Source organism: Tauraco erythrolophus, chromosome 4 (assembly GCF_009769465.1).
Source record: "Tauraco erythrolophus isolate bTauEry1 chromosome 4, bTauEry1.pri, whole genome shotgun sequence".
In the NCBI taxonomy this organism is placed as follows: Eukaryota; Metazoa; Chordata; class Aves; order Musophagiformes; family Musophagidae; genus Tauraco; species Tauraco erythrolophus.
The window spans coordinates 54,192,790-54,208,428 of NC_141468.1; the positions used below are offsets into that span (position 1 = coordinate 54,192,790).

A 15,639-nucleotide genomic window follows, 5' to 3' on the forward strand; every position below is an offset into this window, starting at 1 on the left:
AGACAGTGTGTAAAATGAGTCAGGCACATTAGTCATAAATGAATTTAAAATTTTGTATATTCCCTATAGTATCTAAATGATTCTCACATCATTTTTCTGGCCTGGCTAATGCAGTATTTCCTGGTTCTCATCGTTCAGCATGCTAATGCTGCATCTGTATGGCTGTTCAAAGGATAGTTCCTTTATTACCAACTAGGAATGACTTAGGTGCACTTTTCAGGTACTTCTTCACTTTACCCCTCCCTATTGATCCTCTTCCATTCAGTTTCAAGAAACTGGCTCCACTTGGCCCTGGCTGCCAGGGTTCATGACTCACTCCTGTGAGCCTAAGCTTTCACTTTCATGTTTTGAATTAAGCTGTCCCTTATGCTCATCAATATGCTGAACATGGCAACACAGCCAGTGTCCTTCAGATCCCTCCCAAACCCCTTTACCATAGTGCCTATGACGAACTTGAAAACACATAGGTTGCCCTGGCTGCCTCCAATAACGTTGATGAATACGGTCCAGTTGTTTCCTAGTTTGCCATTTTTTTAACAGACAAAACTGTTTAGAGGGTTAGCACGCTTTCTTATCTGTAGTCGTGCAGTCGGCCTGCTCAGTGATACAATTGTTATGTTCAAAACGACATCTCTGGTGAAACATGTTATGGAAAAACTGTTCCATAAGATACCTCCCGGCCTCGTCCAAGCTTCCTCGGGTGGCCTTGGCACGGCAAACCCTCTCAACACCGCGACGCCTTTTGCAAGTGATGGTCTGAGCCGCCGCCATGGCACATGCTGCTTGTGACGCTTCTTCACCTGCTTCTTGGCAGTATGTAGCCTCAGAGGGAGAAAAAGGCTCTTTTGCCCATGAGGGCTCGTGGCTTGTACCCCTCCGGCTGTGCGAGACCCCTCGCTCACCCCCCTCGGGCGCTACAACCCGCCCCAGACCGAGGGGAGCTGAAGACGGCCCTCCACAGGGAGCGATGGCAGATTCCATCCCTCTGCCTCCCGTCCTGGAGCGGGAAGGTTCAGCGGGGAACTGCCGGGGCCTCAGCCGGGCCCCTGCGGCCTCCAGGGCCGCCGCCCCTGCGCGCCCCCGGGGCCGCTGCCCGAGGCCGTTGCCTGGCGACGCCGGCGCGTCCTCGCCGCGGCCGGGACGGAGCATGGCGGAGCCCGCCGGGCCGCCGCTCGCCGCTTCGGTGCCCCAGCCCCTGCCGGCCACGTTCTTCGGGGCCGTGGCGCCGGGCAACCCGGTGGTAGACAGCTTCGAGGCCGAGCTGCGGGACGTCCTGGGCTTCCTGCGGCGGCTGGGAGGCGCGGGGGAGGCCAAGCCGCAGCAGCACGACCTGCACCGCCGCGGGTAGGGGCTGCGCCGCCGCCCCCTTGCCGTCCCCTTGTCGTCCCCGCGTCGCCACCCGCTCCGGGAGCCCCTTCCCGTTCCCGCCCGCCCCTGCCTCAAACCCTCCTTCCTCGACCGCTCCCCTCTTTCTTTGCCCCTTCCCCTCAGCCGCCCCACGGCGGCTTTCCTCCCCGCCTCGCCACGACTCTCGGCTCGCTCTTCCCGGCCCGCCGGGCACCGCCGCGGCGCCCCGCTTGCCCCTGCCCTCCTTCCCAGCTCCCTCCTCTCACCACATCCCGCTTCCTCCCGCTGACCCTAGCGTGGGAGCTACGTCTCCAGCACTGTGGCCAAACGCTGCCCATCCGCTTTCCATTTTTTTTTTTTTTTTTTTTTTAATAGAAACCCCTGCAAAATCTGAACACCTCCTTTTCCAGCAGTTCCTAGAAGTTAATGCTTTAGGGAAAAAGCCTGAGGTAATGTGGAAGTTGGCAGCGCTACTGTTGGCTGTATCAGAGCTGCCTGAGCTTTCTGGTAGGAAAATCCCTTCACAGCGCTGGAGAAACTGGCATCCCACCAGCATGCAAGGGGGAATGTGTGTGGGCACGTCCGTGCCCCTAAAAGACGGCGCTCGCGGTAGGGCTACATGAGGATAACGCCACACAGCTCTTCCGGTGCATATGCCTGCGTCTATGTTGGTGTATTTTTACACACACAGACGCAGGCGGAGCATATGGCAAGTATAATTGTGCATATTTGTTTGCTCGTGTACATGCATATCTGTGGGTATGCATAAATCTAGATGTTGTAATGCAGTTAAGATAGAGCAACTGGAATCGGGGTATGATTCATAGTGCGTGCATATGTCTTTTTGTAGACTGTGCATTTTTCATGTAGCTCTCCCTACTGCATTTAGGTACGAAATGAGGTAAGAGTTCAACAGCTTCTTTTTGAGGTAAATGGTTGATTTTCTGTTGTTATTATCTAAGCAGTGTTCTATTCTAAATTTACAGGTCTTTAACATAAAAAATGAAAGTTTCCCAGGTTATCAAAATTTCATCCAGAAACAGCACAAGAGTTAAGTTACAGGGTGGTTAGTTTATCACTTACCTGCAGCTTCTACCCTTATGTATTTCACTCCATACTTTCCTAGGTTTAGTCCACAAATGACAAAGGAGCTGTGTATATTTTCAGGAGGTACTCAGATTCCGCAGCCTGGCATTTGTCTGCACTGGGGATCTTTCCTTTTCTAAGCCATCACGATTTCTGATTCTTTTATGTGGTATGTTCATCCTCAGGTCTAGGCCTACGTCTACCATGCAGGTATCAGTCTCCAGGCTTTTGCCTCTAGGGTTTTGAATTTCAATATGTTGGCTTTTTGGATTGCTTCAGCAACTGATTTCAATGCTTTGCTATTTTTAAGCCTCTCATTTGTAACTTCAGACCTTTTTTTAACTTTAGCTCAAAATCTGTATTCTTACTTTGAAAGTTATCCCATCTAGGCCCCTTAGAGGAAGGAATGCCACTCAGCTGCTTCAGATACCACCAAAATTGCTGATAATGAACACATACATTGTATTTTCTACACATTCACTATATCTTCTGTTTGGGAGTTCGGCATGCTGAATCCCATCTGTTTGCGATGTCGTGCCAAGTTACCAGTTTTTATGAAAGGTGTCTCCAAGCCTTTCTCTACCCTCTGGAATATTTTGACCCGAGTAGGCTCTGTCTTTTTCAAACTGGTATTTTGTAAGCGTGACCCATGTCAACACATAACTTAGTTGGCATGAGAGCATTTTCTCATCCAAAGAATTCTGCAGTGTTCGTCATGGAGATGAGAGCTAATACTACCTGGTTCTTGATTCAGGAAGTCACTGGTAGTGATGATCCGTACCAAAACCCCAGGGCACTGAGAACATAGTGTAACATGACCTTGCCAGTAGCTCTGCATCCTCTGACATTCTTCATTAGTATAGGGACAGTACAGAGGTAGAAGACTGGAATTGTAATTGTTGGCATATGTTCAGGCAGCTAGCAAAGTCATGGATATTTATTTGTGATTATGAAATTTCAGGCTTATTTCTCCCTTGCCTGTCATTGTTTGATAACTCAAAATTGGAGCATGTGCTGCTTGCAGAACCAGCCTTAGTCTGGTTGTTCCTAAGAATTTCTAAAGGTAATGGCTATTACAGATGCTTTCCTAAATGCTCTGAAGACTTCTTGCTGTCTCATTTGTCAAGCTAATTTTCCTGGCATGGGTTGAGATCAAAGTGTTCTTGTTAGTAGAGGAGCAAGAAAACCAACTTCCACATGGCAAGTATGCTCAGCTTAGAAAAATAAAATTGTCACCTTCATTCCTCCAATGCAGTCAGCCTTTGGTGTTGATAAATCAATAGTAAGGCCGTAATTTAGGCAATTACAATGTTCTAATGTAAGAAACAAAAATTACTGAGTACCTGCCTTGTACAGGAATCATGAATGTTTTCAATCAGAAGAAGTAGCAATCCAAAGTGTTTTTCCCTCAATGGAAGAAGTTGGTTTACCCCATTTCTCTTGGAAACAGGGCCATCAAAGGATTACCCTGAACTACTGATTTTATCTCATGTTGTGTGGCTTAGCCACCTTTATTTAATAAGACAACTTTTGATCAGTATCAGAGAATCCTTTACTACCTGCAGTAAAGACTTTTGGCCCAGAAGTATAGCTATGTGGGCCTTACTCTGTGCACGCTATTATGAATTGACCTTAGGGAAAAATTTTTATTATTCATAGAGTGGTTGGAAATGAAGAAACTTCCCCTCTGAACTGCAACAGCTCAGTATTTTTTTAAGAATTCACTTGCTTAACTTGTTATTCTGGTGTCCTGCAGCCTGTTTAAAGTAAAGGCTGATGAGCTGTTTGGGAAGTGCCTCACTCTCCTTTGTCTGTGTCAAAGAAACATTCCTGTGTCATGAACTCACTTGTAGTTACTCATGGCACTGTAGCAGGTGGAGTTTACCTTAATCTTCCCATTGAAGTTGAAATGCTAGTCAGATTTGTCACTACTTTGCTGAACTAGTTTATTACAGATTTGTTGCTCGTTTATTATATCTAAGAATCTCATGTGTTAGTAAAAGCATTCAGAACAAAAAATGAAGATCACCTTCACTGAGGGCTTTCCAGATGATCAGTCTTAAATTCACAGTCGTTCTTACTATCAGTTACTTTACAGCCTTACAACCTGATAATCACTTTTTTTTTTTCTTTTCCCTTCTTTCTCCCTCTCTCCCCCCAGTAGTATCTGTCAAGCTTCTTGAACTCTGAAATTCTTTTCCTAAGCTTCTTCCCTTGATAGTCCAAGGGAACTCTGTGCAGATGCCTGACAGATTCCTTTGCTTTGAAGCCTCTTTGCAGATTTATCCCTACTAACTGGAGTGGGATACTTCCCTCAGTATAAGAAGTCGGTAGCCACCCAGACTGTTAATTGATTATGGATGTACCAGCAGGGATTCGTTCCCCATTTAGAAGTTGCTATTCATTAGACTGGGATATGGTTTCCTTTAAAAACGTAATGCCTTAGAACGTTTTATTCAGATTGTTGCTTTTGGCCTAGTTCGTGCTATTAATGCAATTTTCCTTTAGGATACACCTCTAGAATGTCCTACTTCTTTCTTTACTGTTTACTTTCAAGAACTCAGAATTGTGCCTGAGATGATACTTTTTGAAAAAAAAAAAGATTATGATTGTTGTAATTCTTTGGTGTAAAGATCATTTTGACAGGTTTCTCATACAGCCATCTCTTTCACCTTGAAATGTGAAGGTGGCTTGCAGCTTTCTGTGTGGAAAAAATGATGTTACTTATTGTACTTTTATATTTGGAATCTTATGAGCTGAAATAAAGTGCTGTCTGAGAAACTGTGAGAATGGTTTTCAAGTTCCTCAGTGTCAGAAAACAGCTTAAGATACTGTCTACCATCACTGTCTTAAGAGATTGAAAATTTCCAGCTACCTCACACCCATTAGTACAGGATTTACATGTGAGATTTCAGCTAGAAGGTTATTTTCAAGCATTAATTCCTCTCTCTTCAGTTGTTTTCCTTCCTCATATATTGCTACCTATGAATAATTCAGCTGTTGTGGTTTCACAAAGCACTCTTTTCTGAGGTTTCCGTACAAGTGATTTGTTAAGAGAATAAGTGTAAGAGATGCCTGGCACTGTGAACACTGTCAGTACTATTAATAATTTGTTATCAATATTCTTTTCTGAAAAATCCTTGTACTTATTATCAGTCTGTCTGATCAATTATTGCTTTAGAGTTTGAATATAGCTTTCCTAAAGAAGTCTAGGGTGGGAAAGTTGTACACTTGGAGGCACTAACCCATCAAACAGCAATCAGTAGGGACTATAATATTAGCGTGATGTGGTCAGTTCCTCTGTAGAAGAGGGAAGCTGCTTAGAGCCAGTTACTGTTTATGGGGTGCTTGCTAGTGCAGCCGAATAAGTAATTTGTTACCCAAAGTCATCCTTGATGACAGCTGTGGTTAGAATAACAGGCAGAGACAACAGACTAGCATTGCAACTATTGCCATAAAATCATTTTTATTTTAACAAATGTGTCACTTGCTTCTCTCTGAATCCTACTCTTCATGATTTAAAATTCCTGAACATTTCATGCCCAATGCAGTTCATCCTAGAGGCTTTCTAATGACTTTCATCTTTTGTGATTCATGGTAAAGCTCTATATACCATGAGCTCTATAGTTCTATGCACTATAGCTCTATATGCTCTACAGCTCTATGGTTTATTACATGGCCATCGGTTCCTAAGTTTGCATCTACCTGACATGCATTGTTATTTTGGGATCTTTTTTCCTGCTTTTAGCATTTGTAGTTTCCAGTCCAATAATTCCTGTGAGCTGTAGTCCATTGAGTTTCTTCAAACTATTAAATTGTTTCTTCAAACTATTAAATTGTTTCTTCAAACAGAACCTCTCAAATAGTAGCTGAAAGGTGGGATAGATTTTCTACTTGTGGCCATGTTTGAACAAGGCAAAGGGAGTAATACTACGACATTTAAATAAGAATTTACACTGGAGAAAATTCATCCCGTGTTAAATGTGTGATAAAAACTGGTGACAGAAACGAAACCCAGAAATGTCCCTGGCTGCTTGTTAAATCCAGTTTTAATGAGCACTTGTTTTGAAATACGCAGAGGTTCAAATGGATTTGGAAGAAAGGGCTTTTGACAATTTGAAGTTTTCCTGATTTGTTTACTTGTTATGACAGTTCTACTGCCAGTTTAATTTGAAACCTTTTCTCCTGTCCTTTTTTTCAGAGCAAATACTTTGTTTAATATTTGGATCAAATATAAGCTTCGACTGCCAGAGCGGTATTACAATGAAAAACTTCTGAAAGTTGGTGATTCCCTTGCTCAGATCAAAGTGAGTCATCTAAAAAAGGAAAAGGTTCAATCACACTTTTTGTCTCATTTGTGTTTCTGTGCTACTTTAATTTTTAATCATATTTTACTGGAAGCTATTTAGAAAGTAGCAAAATCTTTTACAAAATAATTTCAATGAGACTCGTCGATTTTGTATCTCTTGCTTATTGTTGTAAAATTCCCCTGATTTTTTGATGTATTTTCTATATAGGTATTTTCTATGCACCTGTTGCCTTTTTAAACATCCCAAAATCAGTCTTCAATATTTGTTTGAAGTTTCAACTCAGGAGAGTGCACTATCTGACTGTGCCTGTAGACACTGCTTCAGAACAAATTGACAATGATGGAGCAGTGGTGGTTTGTTCCCCTGAAATGTCAGCTCAGTGCTCTCTTAACCAAAAGTCCATGTAAAGAATTGTCAGGAGGGGAACAGAGAATGAAAACCAGAGTGCCATTACATATTATACAACTACGTGTGTCGATGGTGCTTCTGCATCTCGCATTCTGTGTGCACTTCTGGTCTTCTCAAAAAAGGTAAATTGCAACTAAGAATGATTCAGGAGATAGATTGTTGAAGGAAGACTTTGAGAGTATTTTGGAGATGTTTTACTACATGATAACTCTATTTTTATACTCTTACCTAGTCATCTGTTACTGACTACTGTTGGAGATGGAATACCAGGCAAGTAACTGTTGGTCTGGCTCAGTAAGGATGGTTGTACGTTATATCCTTATATAATATTTCTCCTTTGTGTCTGCTGGGAAAAAAACATCAAAGGCATGTCACTCATTACCTCAGTGATATTTGCGTCAGAAGATCATGTCATGCAGTCTGGAGCTTTTAAGGGTAATTACTAAACACTCGGAAACCTCTCAAAGATGTACAGTTGAGAGCTAGTTGCAAGTAATTCCTTTTAAGATTGAAAAAGGGTACGTAGTCCTGAGTCATACAGTTATGAAGCAGTAACACTGAAAGATTACAGAGTTATAGGTTAATTTATTCTAAAAGTTTAGTATTTGAAAAGTTGCTTGAAAGAGTACACTTAAGGGTTGTTTAGAATAGCATAATTTAGAGTAGGAGATAGTTCCTAAATAGGTGTTGTCTGCTTAGTGTGATTTGGTGTTTGTAATGATCTGTCAGTGGATTTTTCTACATTTTGCCAGGAACATATTAGAAGACGCTTATTTGGTCAATAACACTTTCCTAGTTTAAAACTCTGGTTATTTAGTGCATCTGTATTATGAGACAGTCAAGTATACATTTTAACTATGTCCCTCAGTTTTTCAGGCCTATTTCAGACACAGATTTTTGATATTAGTCTTCCAAAAAGTTGGTTGTAATAGAAAAATTATATTTATAGCGAAAAAGTTAGCGCAAGTCTGTAATTTGTTAGTAGAATTCTTCCATGCTTTTGGAAAGAGTTCTGCAACTTCTACTTAATTTTTGAACATAATGTGAATAAAAAGTTAGATTAAACCATTTTTGTATTTTTTTTTTTCAGAATGGGAATGTTACATTTTCATTCCCTCCGACCCTGGCAAGAAAAACAGATAACTGACATTATGTTTAAACTGAAAATAATTTTCGAGCACGCTCTATTGACTTTTCCATTAGGAAAGCAGTTAAATGCCATTTGTTACCTGTATTCAGCCTTTTTCATTCTCTGCAGCATGTGGCACTGTTAGAATCTTTTCACCTAGAAAAGAAGAGAGCATAATTGTAAACGTATCAAGATAGTTTGAGGGGCCATCTTCTGGAGGAACACTTCCAGTGAAACTGTTCTTCCACTATTATATTCTTTGCTTATGGAATCCAGCACGGATAAATACTATTTATGCTATTTATGGAAAGGATATATATGTGGCTACTAGATAAGCTTTTCTGCAGAACTAGGCAAAGGTATAAGTTTCATGCAGATGTTGCAAAGTCTTGTATATCCTTCTCTGCATCTGCCCTAAAGAATTCCACAAAAGCGTCCTGCCTCCAAAATAAAGAGCAGCAAGCTGAAGCTAAACTTCAGCAGCACTCAGCACTCATTTGTAGGTTGAAGAAGGCATATAGGAGTCCATAGCTGTGCAGCCGTTATAATTCAAGGTAAGGGCTCATGGTGTAAGTTTAGGAATACTCACAGAAAATCGTAGAATCGTAGAATGACAGAATGGTTTGGGTTGGAAGGGAATAACTGCATTTGTTAATAGCCCCTTTGTTGCCTAGCCGATTCCAGTCACCATTTTTCCATGTTCATGTTTTCCTTGAGTTTTCATAGCTTCTGGGCCCTAGGAATTGCTTGGAATATTGCATTAAGCTTTTAGTACTTAGGAACTGCTGCTCTCATGGTGTACTCAGTAAGAAGTTATTTCAAAAGCATCAAACTGCTCTGTGTACTTGGTCCTTATGTTCAAGGTGCTTAATGACCTGGCCCTAGACTGCCTAAAAACAGTCTAGGATTCTGAGTAAAGACCTCTGCTTGCATCTTCAATCCTCTGGTGTAATGAGATTTTCTGCAGTAAAGGAAAAGTTAGCAGAGTCATGGAAAAGTTGTTTTGCTGGCCAGCCTTAAACTTTGAAATTGAGCTCTCTTTGGAGCTCCCATTTTTAAATGCATTTCTTTGACTTTACAAATTTGGGTTTCATTGTATCTGTTTTTTTCCCTGCAGAAAATAGGGAGAAAAAATATGTGATAGATGTTAGTTACAAATTTATTTCCTTGCTGGAAAGATGAATGTGGTGTAAAACCAAGCTCTGTGATAGATGGGGTAGAGACTATTCCATGAGTACCCTCTTGACTCCTGGTTGAAAGTCTTGACTCCTAGTTAAAAAATTCAACTGAGAGTTGAATTTTTAGCTGACTTTATTTATATAATATTTAATGATGTATAGTCTTTAAAATTAATAATTGAATATCATTAGTCAGTTGGTAAGCAGCAGCATAACTTTATGTCCTCCTGATATTTTTTTTAGTGCCTTCTCACTTTAGATTCCTTTCTATTACACAGCTGCTATATCTCTTTTAGGACACACCTAAATTCATTATGTCATATCTCTGGAAGTTAATTAGTCCATTAGTCGTCATACTGATCAGTACTGATTCGTTTTTTAACTCTCTCTTTGTGGTTATCTCTGGTATTATATGTGTATTTTGCTATATATTAGTAGCTAACTCAATGGAATTCTGATCCATGACTTCAGATTCTAAGAGCTATCATAGCCTGAATCTGTGTATTAGATTACGAAAGTGACCAACTGCCTGTAGTTGTCCCTGGAAAGTAAAAGTTTCTGTGTATGGCTGTTGCTTTCACACAGCAAAGAGGACAATAGGGCCATGTGAGTTAGCTCCTCAGATTACTAAAAATTCAGAGTAAGTTTTAGTGTGGTGGTAGGAATTTATATGGAAAAAAGTGCATGCAAGGAAATACTTTTGAATTTTCTGTGATTAAACATTAAAAGATCATTTTTATGAAGACAAATTAGTTACTTTTTTTTTTTTTCCCCCCAGAATCATGACTGGTGTGTGTGTCTGCTAGAATTAATAAAGTCAGTAGAGAAACCTCTAAATAACCTTTGCTGCAGGAAGTGGTGGAGGTGATTCAGTAAATGGCACTTCCACATCTGAGTCAGAGCTGAACCATAGTCTCAGCATGATGTTAGAGTGGTTCAACATGCTGCTGGGGAGCTCTATTTTGAATGAGACATAAAGCTCAACATCCTGTTTGTTAACAGTGCTTAAAGACCCAGTGGCAATTTTTGGTCTACTAATGCTGACTTCTTGGCCATATTTAAATTCTGGTTGTCACTTGTTTCATTCTGTTTTAGTGCATCGTATTCTTCCTCTTCTTTTCCTCTCTGCTTTTATAAAAAAAGGGCTTTGACATCAGGAAAACAGAGGAGAGGGAAGTGATGATGTCTGCATATTGTTTATAAAGTTTTACATTATGAAGTACTTTTCTCAGAAGCGTAGTATCCTTGTCATTACTGTTGCAAAGGTGCAGGGCATTTTCCAGAAACCCTTTGAGTTTCTTACATTGGCCCAAGATCATACTTTATAATTGCTCTCTGATATGTCATAGTTATGATTAAAATAAACAGAAACTCTCAAACCACTCGCTCTTCTTTTAAGTTCTTTGACCTTTCATATGCTGAGTGTTCACATTAGAAATTGTGCTGATGAATGTTTGTATGAAACTTCAGTGTTTTACTTCTAGCTGCTCTTTCACATTGATACTTTTTTACGTAAAGATAATAACACGTTTTGTAGAAATAGAAATGTAATATACAAACTATAAAAATAACATATTATTCACTTTTCAGGAATATAAGTTGGCACTTCTACAGTGCTATGGAAGATACCTTCAGCAATTTGTTTCTGTAAACCTTGATGATATCCTAGATGATGTACATCAATTTAAATCCACCTTCTTTCCAAATGGTTTGAGAGACAAAAATGCAGCACTTACGGTAGGGTTATTTTTTTTGTTTGTTTGTTTGTTTGTCAAAGACATTGAGAGATTCAAAATAAGTAGCCAGTTTTATCCTCCACAAATGTACTTTGTATTAATATTAACTAATCTTTAATAGTTTGTATATATATGTAGTATTCAGATTTAACAGTCATATGTTTGATATGAACATCTAAAGTTGGTTTACATTTTTAAGAGGATGTAAGTGCTTATGCTTTTGTGGCATAAGCCAACCACTATCAACCTAATGTTAAAAAGGCAATTTTCTCTGAACAAGTTATTCTCTAACTGTCTAGAGCAGTTTTTGCTCTGAAATAGTTGCTATTAACCGCTGTCAGAATCAGGATATGGGAAAAATTTGATAAGTGTCCTGCAAGTGTTGTAGAAATTTCTGTAAGACGTGATCTAAGAACTGGGCAGAGTGCAAGAGAATTAAAACATTGTCTGCAATTTGAACCATAAATGTGCAAAAATACTACATGTAAAAAAAGCTCACAACACAGTAAAAAAGCAGGATTGCATTACTGTCAATAGCTTACTTGCTCACCATGAAAAAAAGAAGCAGAATGCCAAATTGTAGGTGCTCTAAGCTCCAGGACGCTGAGTGACCTCTAGAATATGTTGACATCCTTTTGTGTTAATTGCTTACTGAGGTATGGCTTGCAATTTATCATTTGTCATACATGGAATAAAGTGTTTGAGTAGGTATAGGACGAATGCTAAAAACATTAACAGATTTCATCTTAAGGTGTTCTTTTCTGAGAAGCTGTGTTTTCAGTACATGGTGGATATTTAAAAATAAATTACTGCAAGTTATTCTATGATCAAGAATAATGAAAGGAAATTGTAGGCATCTCCTGTATATTGAGATAATCAAATTCATATTACTTTAGTCAGAGTGAGATTGTAAATAGATGTTTAGTGAGGAGAAAAAAATCAGTTTGCTTAGAAGCTAGAAGCAGATGTCATGATGGAAGAGATACTCTGTTTATATTGTTTTTTTTTGTTTTCCAAACATAGTTCAGCTTCCTAGAGAGAATATGATCAAAGACTATGCTAATCCATTTTATTTTAGTTTTCAAAAAATGCTTTGTAAAGAAATTTGAACTTTCAGAGATGGTTTCTCATGTTTTCTATATGTCTGCCTGGACTTTGAACCAATCATAGTGCCAGATGTTATCATGAGTCTATACTAAAATGCCCATTCTATAACTTGGCCGTTAGACACTGAGATACCCCTAAATTTTCAGATACGGAATCTCATTTGACAAGGAACTCTACAATTGGAAATGGATAATGATAATATGTCAAATTATTACATCTAAAGGCTTTGTACGTAAATTTTTTTTTGCCAAGTTTCTGCGGCTAGCTTTTGGTTTTTGATGTTGCACTAAGGAGATCACAGAAATTGAGTTCCAGGGCTTGAAACTTCCAGTTTCAGTGAATTAACAGCAAAAAAAAAAAAAAAAATTCAAATATTATCAGGTTAGTAGACTTCTGAGAGGTTGATAGTTTCTGGCTGGCCATGTCCTGCTTAGCTCATTTTCTCACATGTTGGTTTGTTCAGATGACACTGTACTCCAGACAAGACTGAGATCACATTATGTTAGGAATTAGAAGGAAGAGCATCTATAGAAGAGAAAAATAATGAATGAGAGTGAGAAATAAGATATATGTGATACAGATAGAGAGGTAAAATTCAGAAAAGTTAAGACTTGCCTTAAGTTACAGAGGACATCTACAAACAAGCCAAGAGTTAAAGCCAGATTCTTTGAATATCAGTTTAATGCTTCATTTACCCTTTCTCCCGACGCCCCTTTCAGCAGCCGTAGTGCACTAGGTGCATTTTCATCCTGTGATGCAGTGGAAATGACTCAGGCTAATCGAACAGCAACCTTAAAGCTTTAGCACTTTCTCCATGTTGTAATTCTTATTTAAATGTCATGCTGATTTTTTTTTCTGGTATGCTTCATCTGTTAATACTCACCGTTTTGTTATACTTTGCTGATGTAAAACCTAGCATATGCATCTATTTTATCTCTATATATTAATTTTAAATATGTTTCCATATGTTTTAGTTCCATGCTTTGCAAGAGAGGAATGTTTGCATTTATCAGATGGTTTGCAGCAGTGACAGAAATCTCCAGAATCAAGAGTCCCTGCAGACTTGTTTCAATGTCTTGTCCTTATTACGACTCACTATGCAAGTGGCTCTACCTCAAGAGAATTTGTGTTGGCTTATCTACAATGGTACCTCAGGCTTTCCATTTGCATTTCTTTGCTAAGTGAACCTGTGGAGGGAACTTTATACATATTCCTTAAGGTCAACCTATGGGTCATGAATAAATCTCGAGTTAACTAGCCTTCAATCGCAGTAGTTTGTTTTTTTTTTTCCCTAAAATAAGGGATTTTTAAATTGAAATTTCTACACAGTGTGCCTTTTTCAGGTGGACTGTTGTAAAAGCAATAGCTTTTTCATCATAGCTGTGGTTACAGTATACTAATAAAATAAAATCTAACAGCATAATAAGGTCATTTTTTTTAGCAAACCTTGATTTAAAAAAAAACCTGAAGATTTTTTTATCAATAAAATATTTGTATTAATGAGTTTGATTTTTTTTTAAAGCAGATTGCAGATCTAGGAGTAGAAAATGATTCTCTGACATTATATCTTTGTGTTTTTAAAATGATCTTTAAGGCTAGAGTTAATAATACAACTATTCTAAAAAGTATCATATGACATTTAGGAATTTGAATCCCTCTGTGTATGATTTTAGTGTGCTACTTATAAATGCTTGAATTAAGAAATAAAGATGAGGAAAAATTGGAACTTCCATGAACTAGATGCACAGAGAATTGTATATCAAGATTTTTATTTCAAGAAAAACAGCAGTATATTTTTGCTTTGAAAGGCAATGTTATTTAGTCACAAGTCAAAAGGCTATTATCAATTCGTTCTACTATGGTCAATTGTTGCAGTGTAAATTGAGGACATAATGTGGTTTTAATTTGATTTTGGAAAATTTACTTTCTTTGGGCTATAATTGCTCAAAATTCTTATCCTTTTGTTTTGCTGAGACCGTGGTTGCCCTCAGTCCCTACTTTTGAGGTGTATTTTTTGTTTGTCTCTTTTTATGGGAGAGGAAATAAAAATTAAAATGTACTCACCTGCCATTCTTAAGTGCCACTACCTGTGTGTGGAACAGGTCTCTGTACCAAGCCTAGCCAATAATCTAATCTGATTAGAAGTAAATGTTAGGTGATAACTCAGATTTTTCTCCATTTCTGAGCATTTTTCTGCAATATCTGGCAATAGATTTTGTGCCTCATTACACATTTGACTGATAAAAAAATCTTCCTAATGCTTGCTCAATTCTTGCTTATTGGGATAATAACACCCTTCTAGCTGTGCAAATTGACATTGTGATGCCTCCCTCTGCCACAGGTGTCCCTTTCTGAATATTTGTTCAGACAGAAGAATAGACTTCTTTTTTTCCCCCTGCAGAGCTGCAATATCTTTTATACTTCTAGGGCTGATTTTTGAAAAGCAATTTTGTGACATAGCCTAAATTAAGTAAATTTTTGACAGGATTTTATTTGTAAGTCACTGATGCTTTTGAAAATTCTATTCACAATCAATTGTCTTCATTTCACTTATCATACGTAATATCACATAATAGTGGTGTTGTCTGCTAGGACAGTGCCACAACAGACTAAAAGAGTCATATAAGGTAAGGTCTGTGAAGAGAGTTAATATTTTTTTTAAAGAGGTTGGCATTTGGGGATAAAAATAAGATTTTTCTCTCTGTCAGTTATTTAATAAAATTCAATATAGTGCATTTTTAAGATTTGATTCTTTTATGATACTACTACATTGTATAGGTATTTTTGAAACTAATGTCACCTAAGAATTTAATAGCATAACCTTCTCTAATTTAAAAGTAGTTATACAAAAATTGCTAGTTTATTTTTAAGCTTCTGGGAGTAACAACTCAGATATTAAGAAGAAATTCAGTTGGTTAGTGTAACAAATTCCATGTAGGATTATAGAACTTACCTGATTTTACTTATTTTTATTTTCTTTTTGCAGGTACTATTCATATTTACACCATATGCAGACATTTGATGATGAGAGGCCAGTCTGCTAAGGTATGGCAAAATAAATAGAAACATTTGAAAAATTTACAGAAGATTGGACAATGCACCTGTATTTTGCAGAACACTGTACCTTGACATAAGTATTTCATTGTCATTGCCCATAATAACACTTGGTCACAAGGAAATGAAATAACTAGATTGCAAAACAGCCAATTTCTAAGCCTTCGTGCTGTTATGACTCTGTTTCTTCCTCAGTTGTGGAATGGAGCCCAGCATAATGTCTTGCTGGTCTTTGAGAAGGGATATGTTAGACTGTTTCAGCGGGCTCTAGATGCTTTTTTTGG

The 15,639-nt window shown here is 38.5% G+C and overlaps 1 protein-coding gene across 1 annotated transcript in view; it reads left to right on the forward strand.

Moving 5' to 3' along the window:
- Positions 1-1,147: 1,147 nt before the first annotated feature.
- CFAP54 (cilia and flagella associated protein 54) overlaps positions 1,148-15,639 on the forward strand; it is a 115,261-nt gene continuing 100,769 nt past the window's right edge. The window contains 5 exon segments of the mRNA XM_086610732.1: positions 1,148-1,344; positions 6,635-6,740; positions 11,049-11,195; positions 13,276-13,447; positions 15,288-15,346. Of these exon segments, the coding sequence (XP_086466858.1) occupies positions 1,148-1,344; positions 6,635-6,740; positions 11,049-11,195; positions 13,276-13,447; positions 15,288-15,346 (681 nt within the window).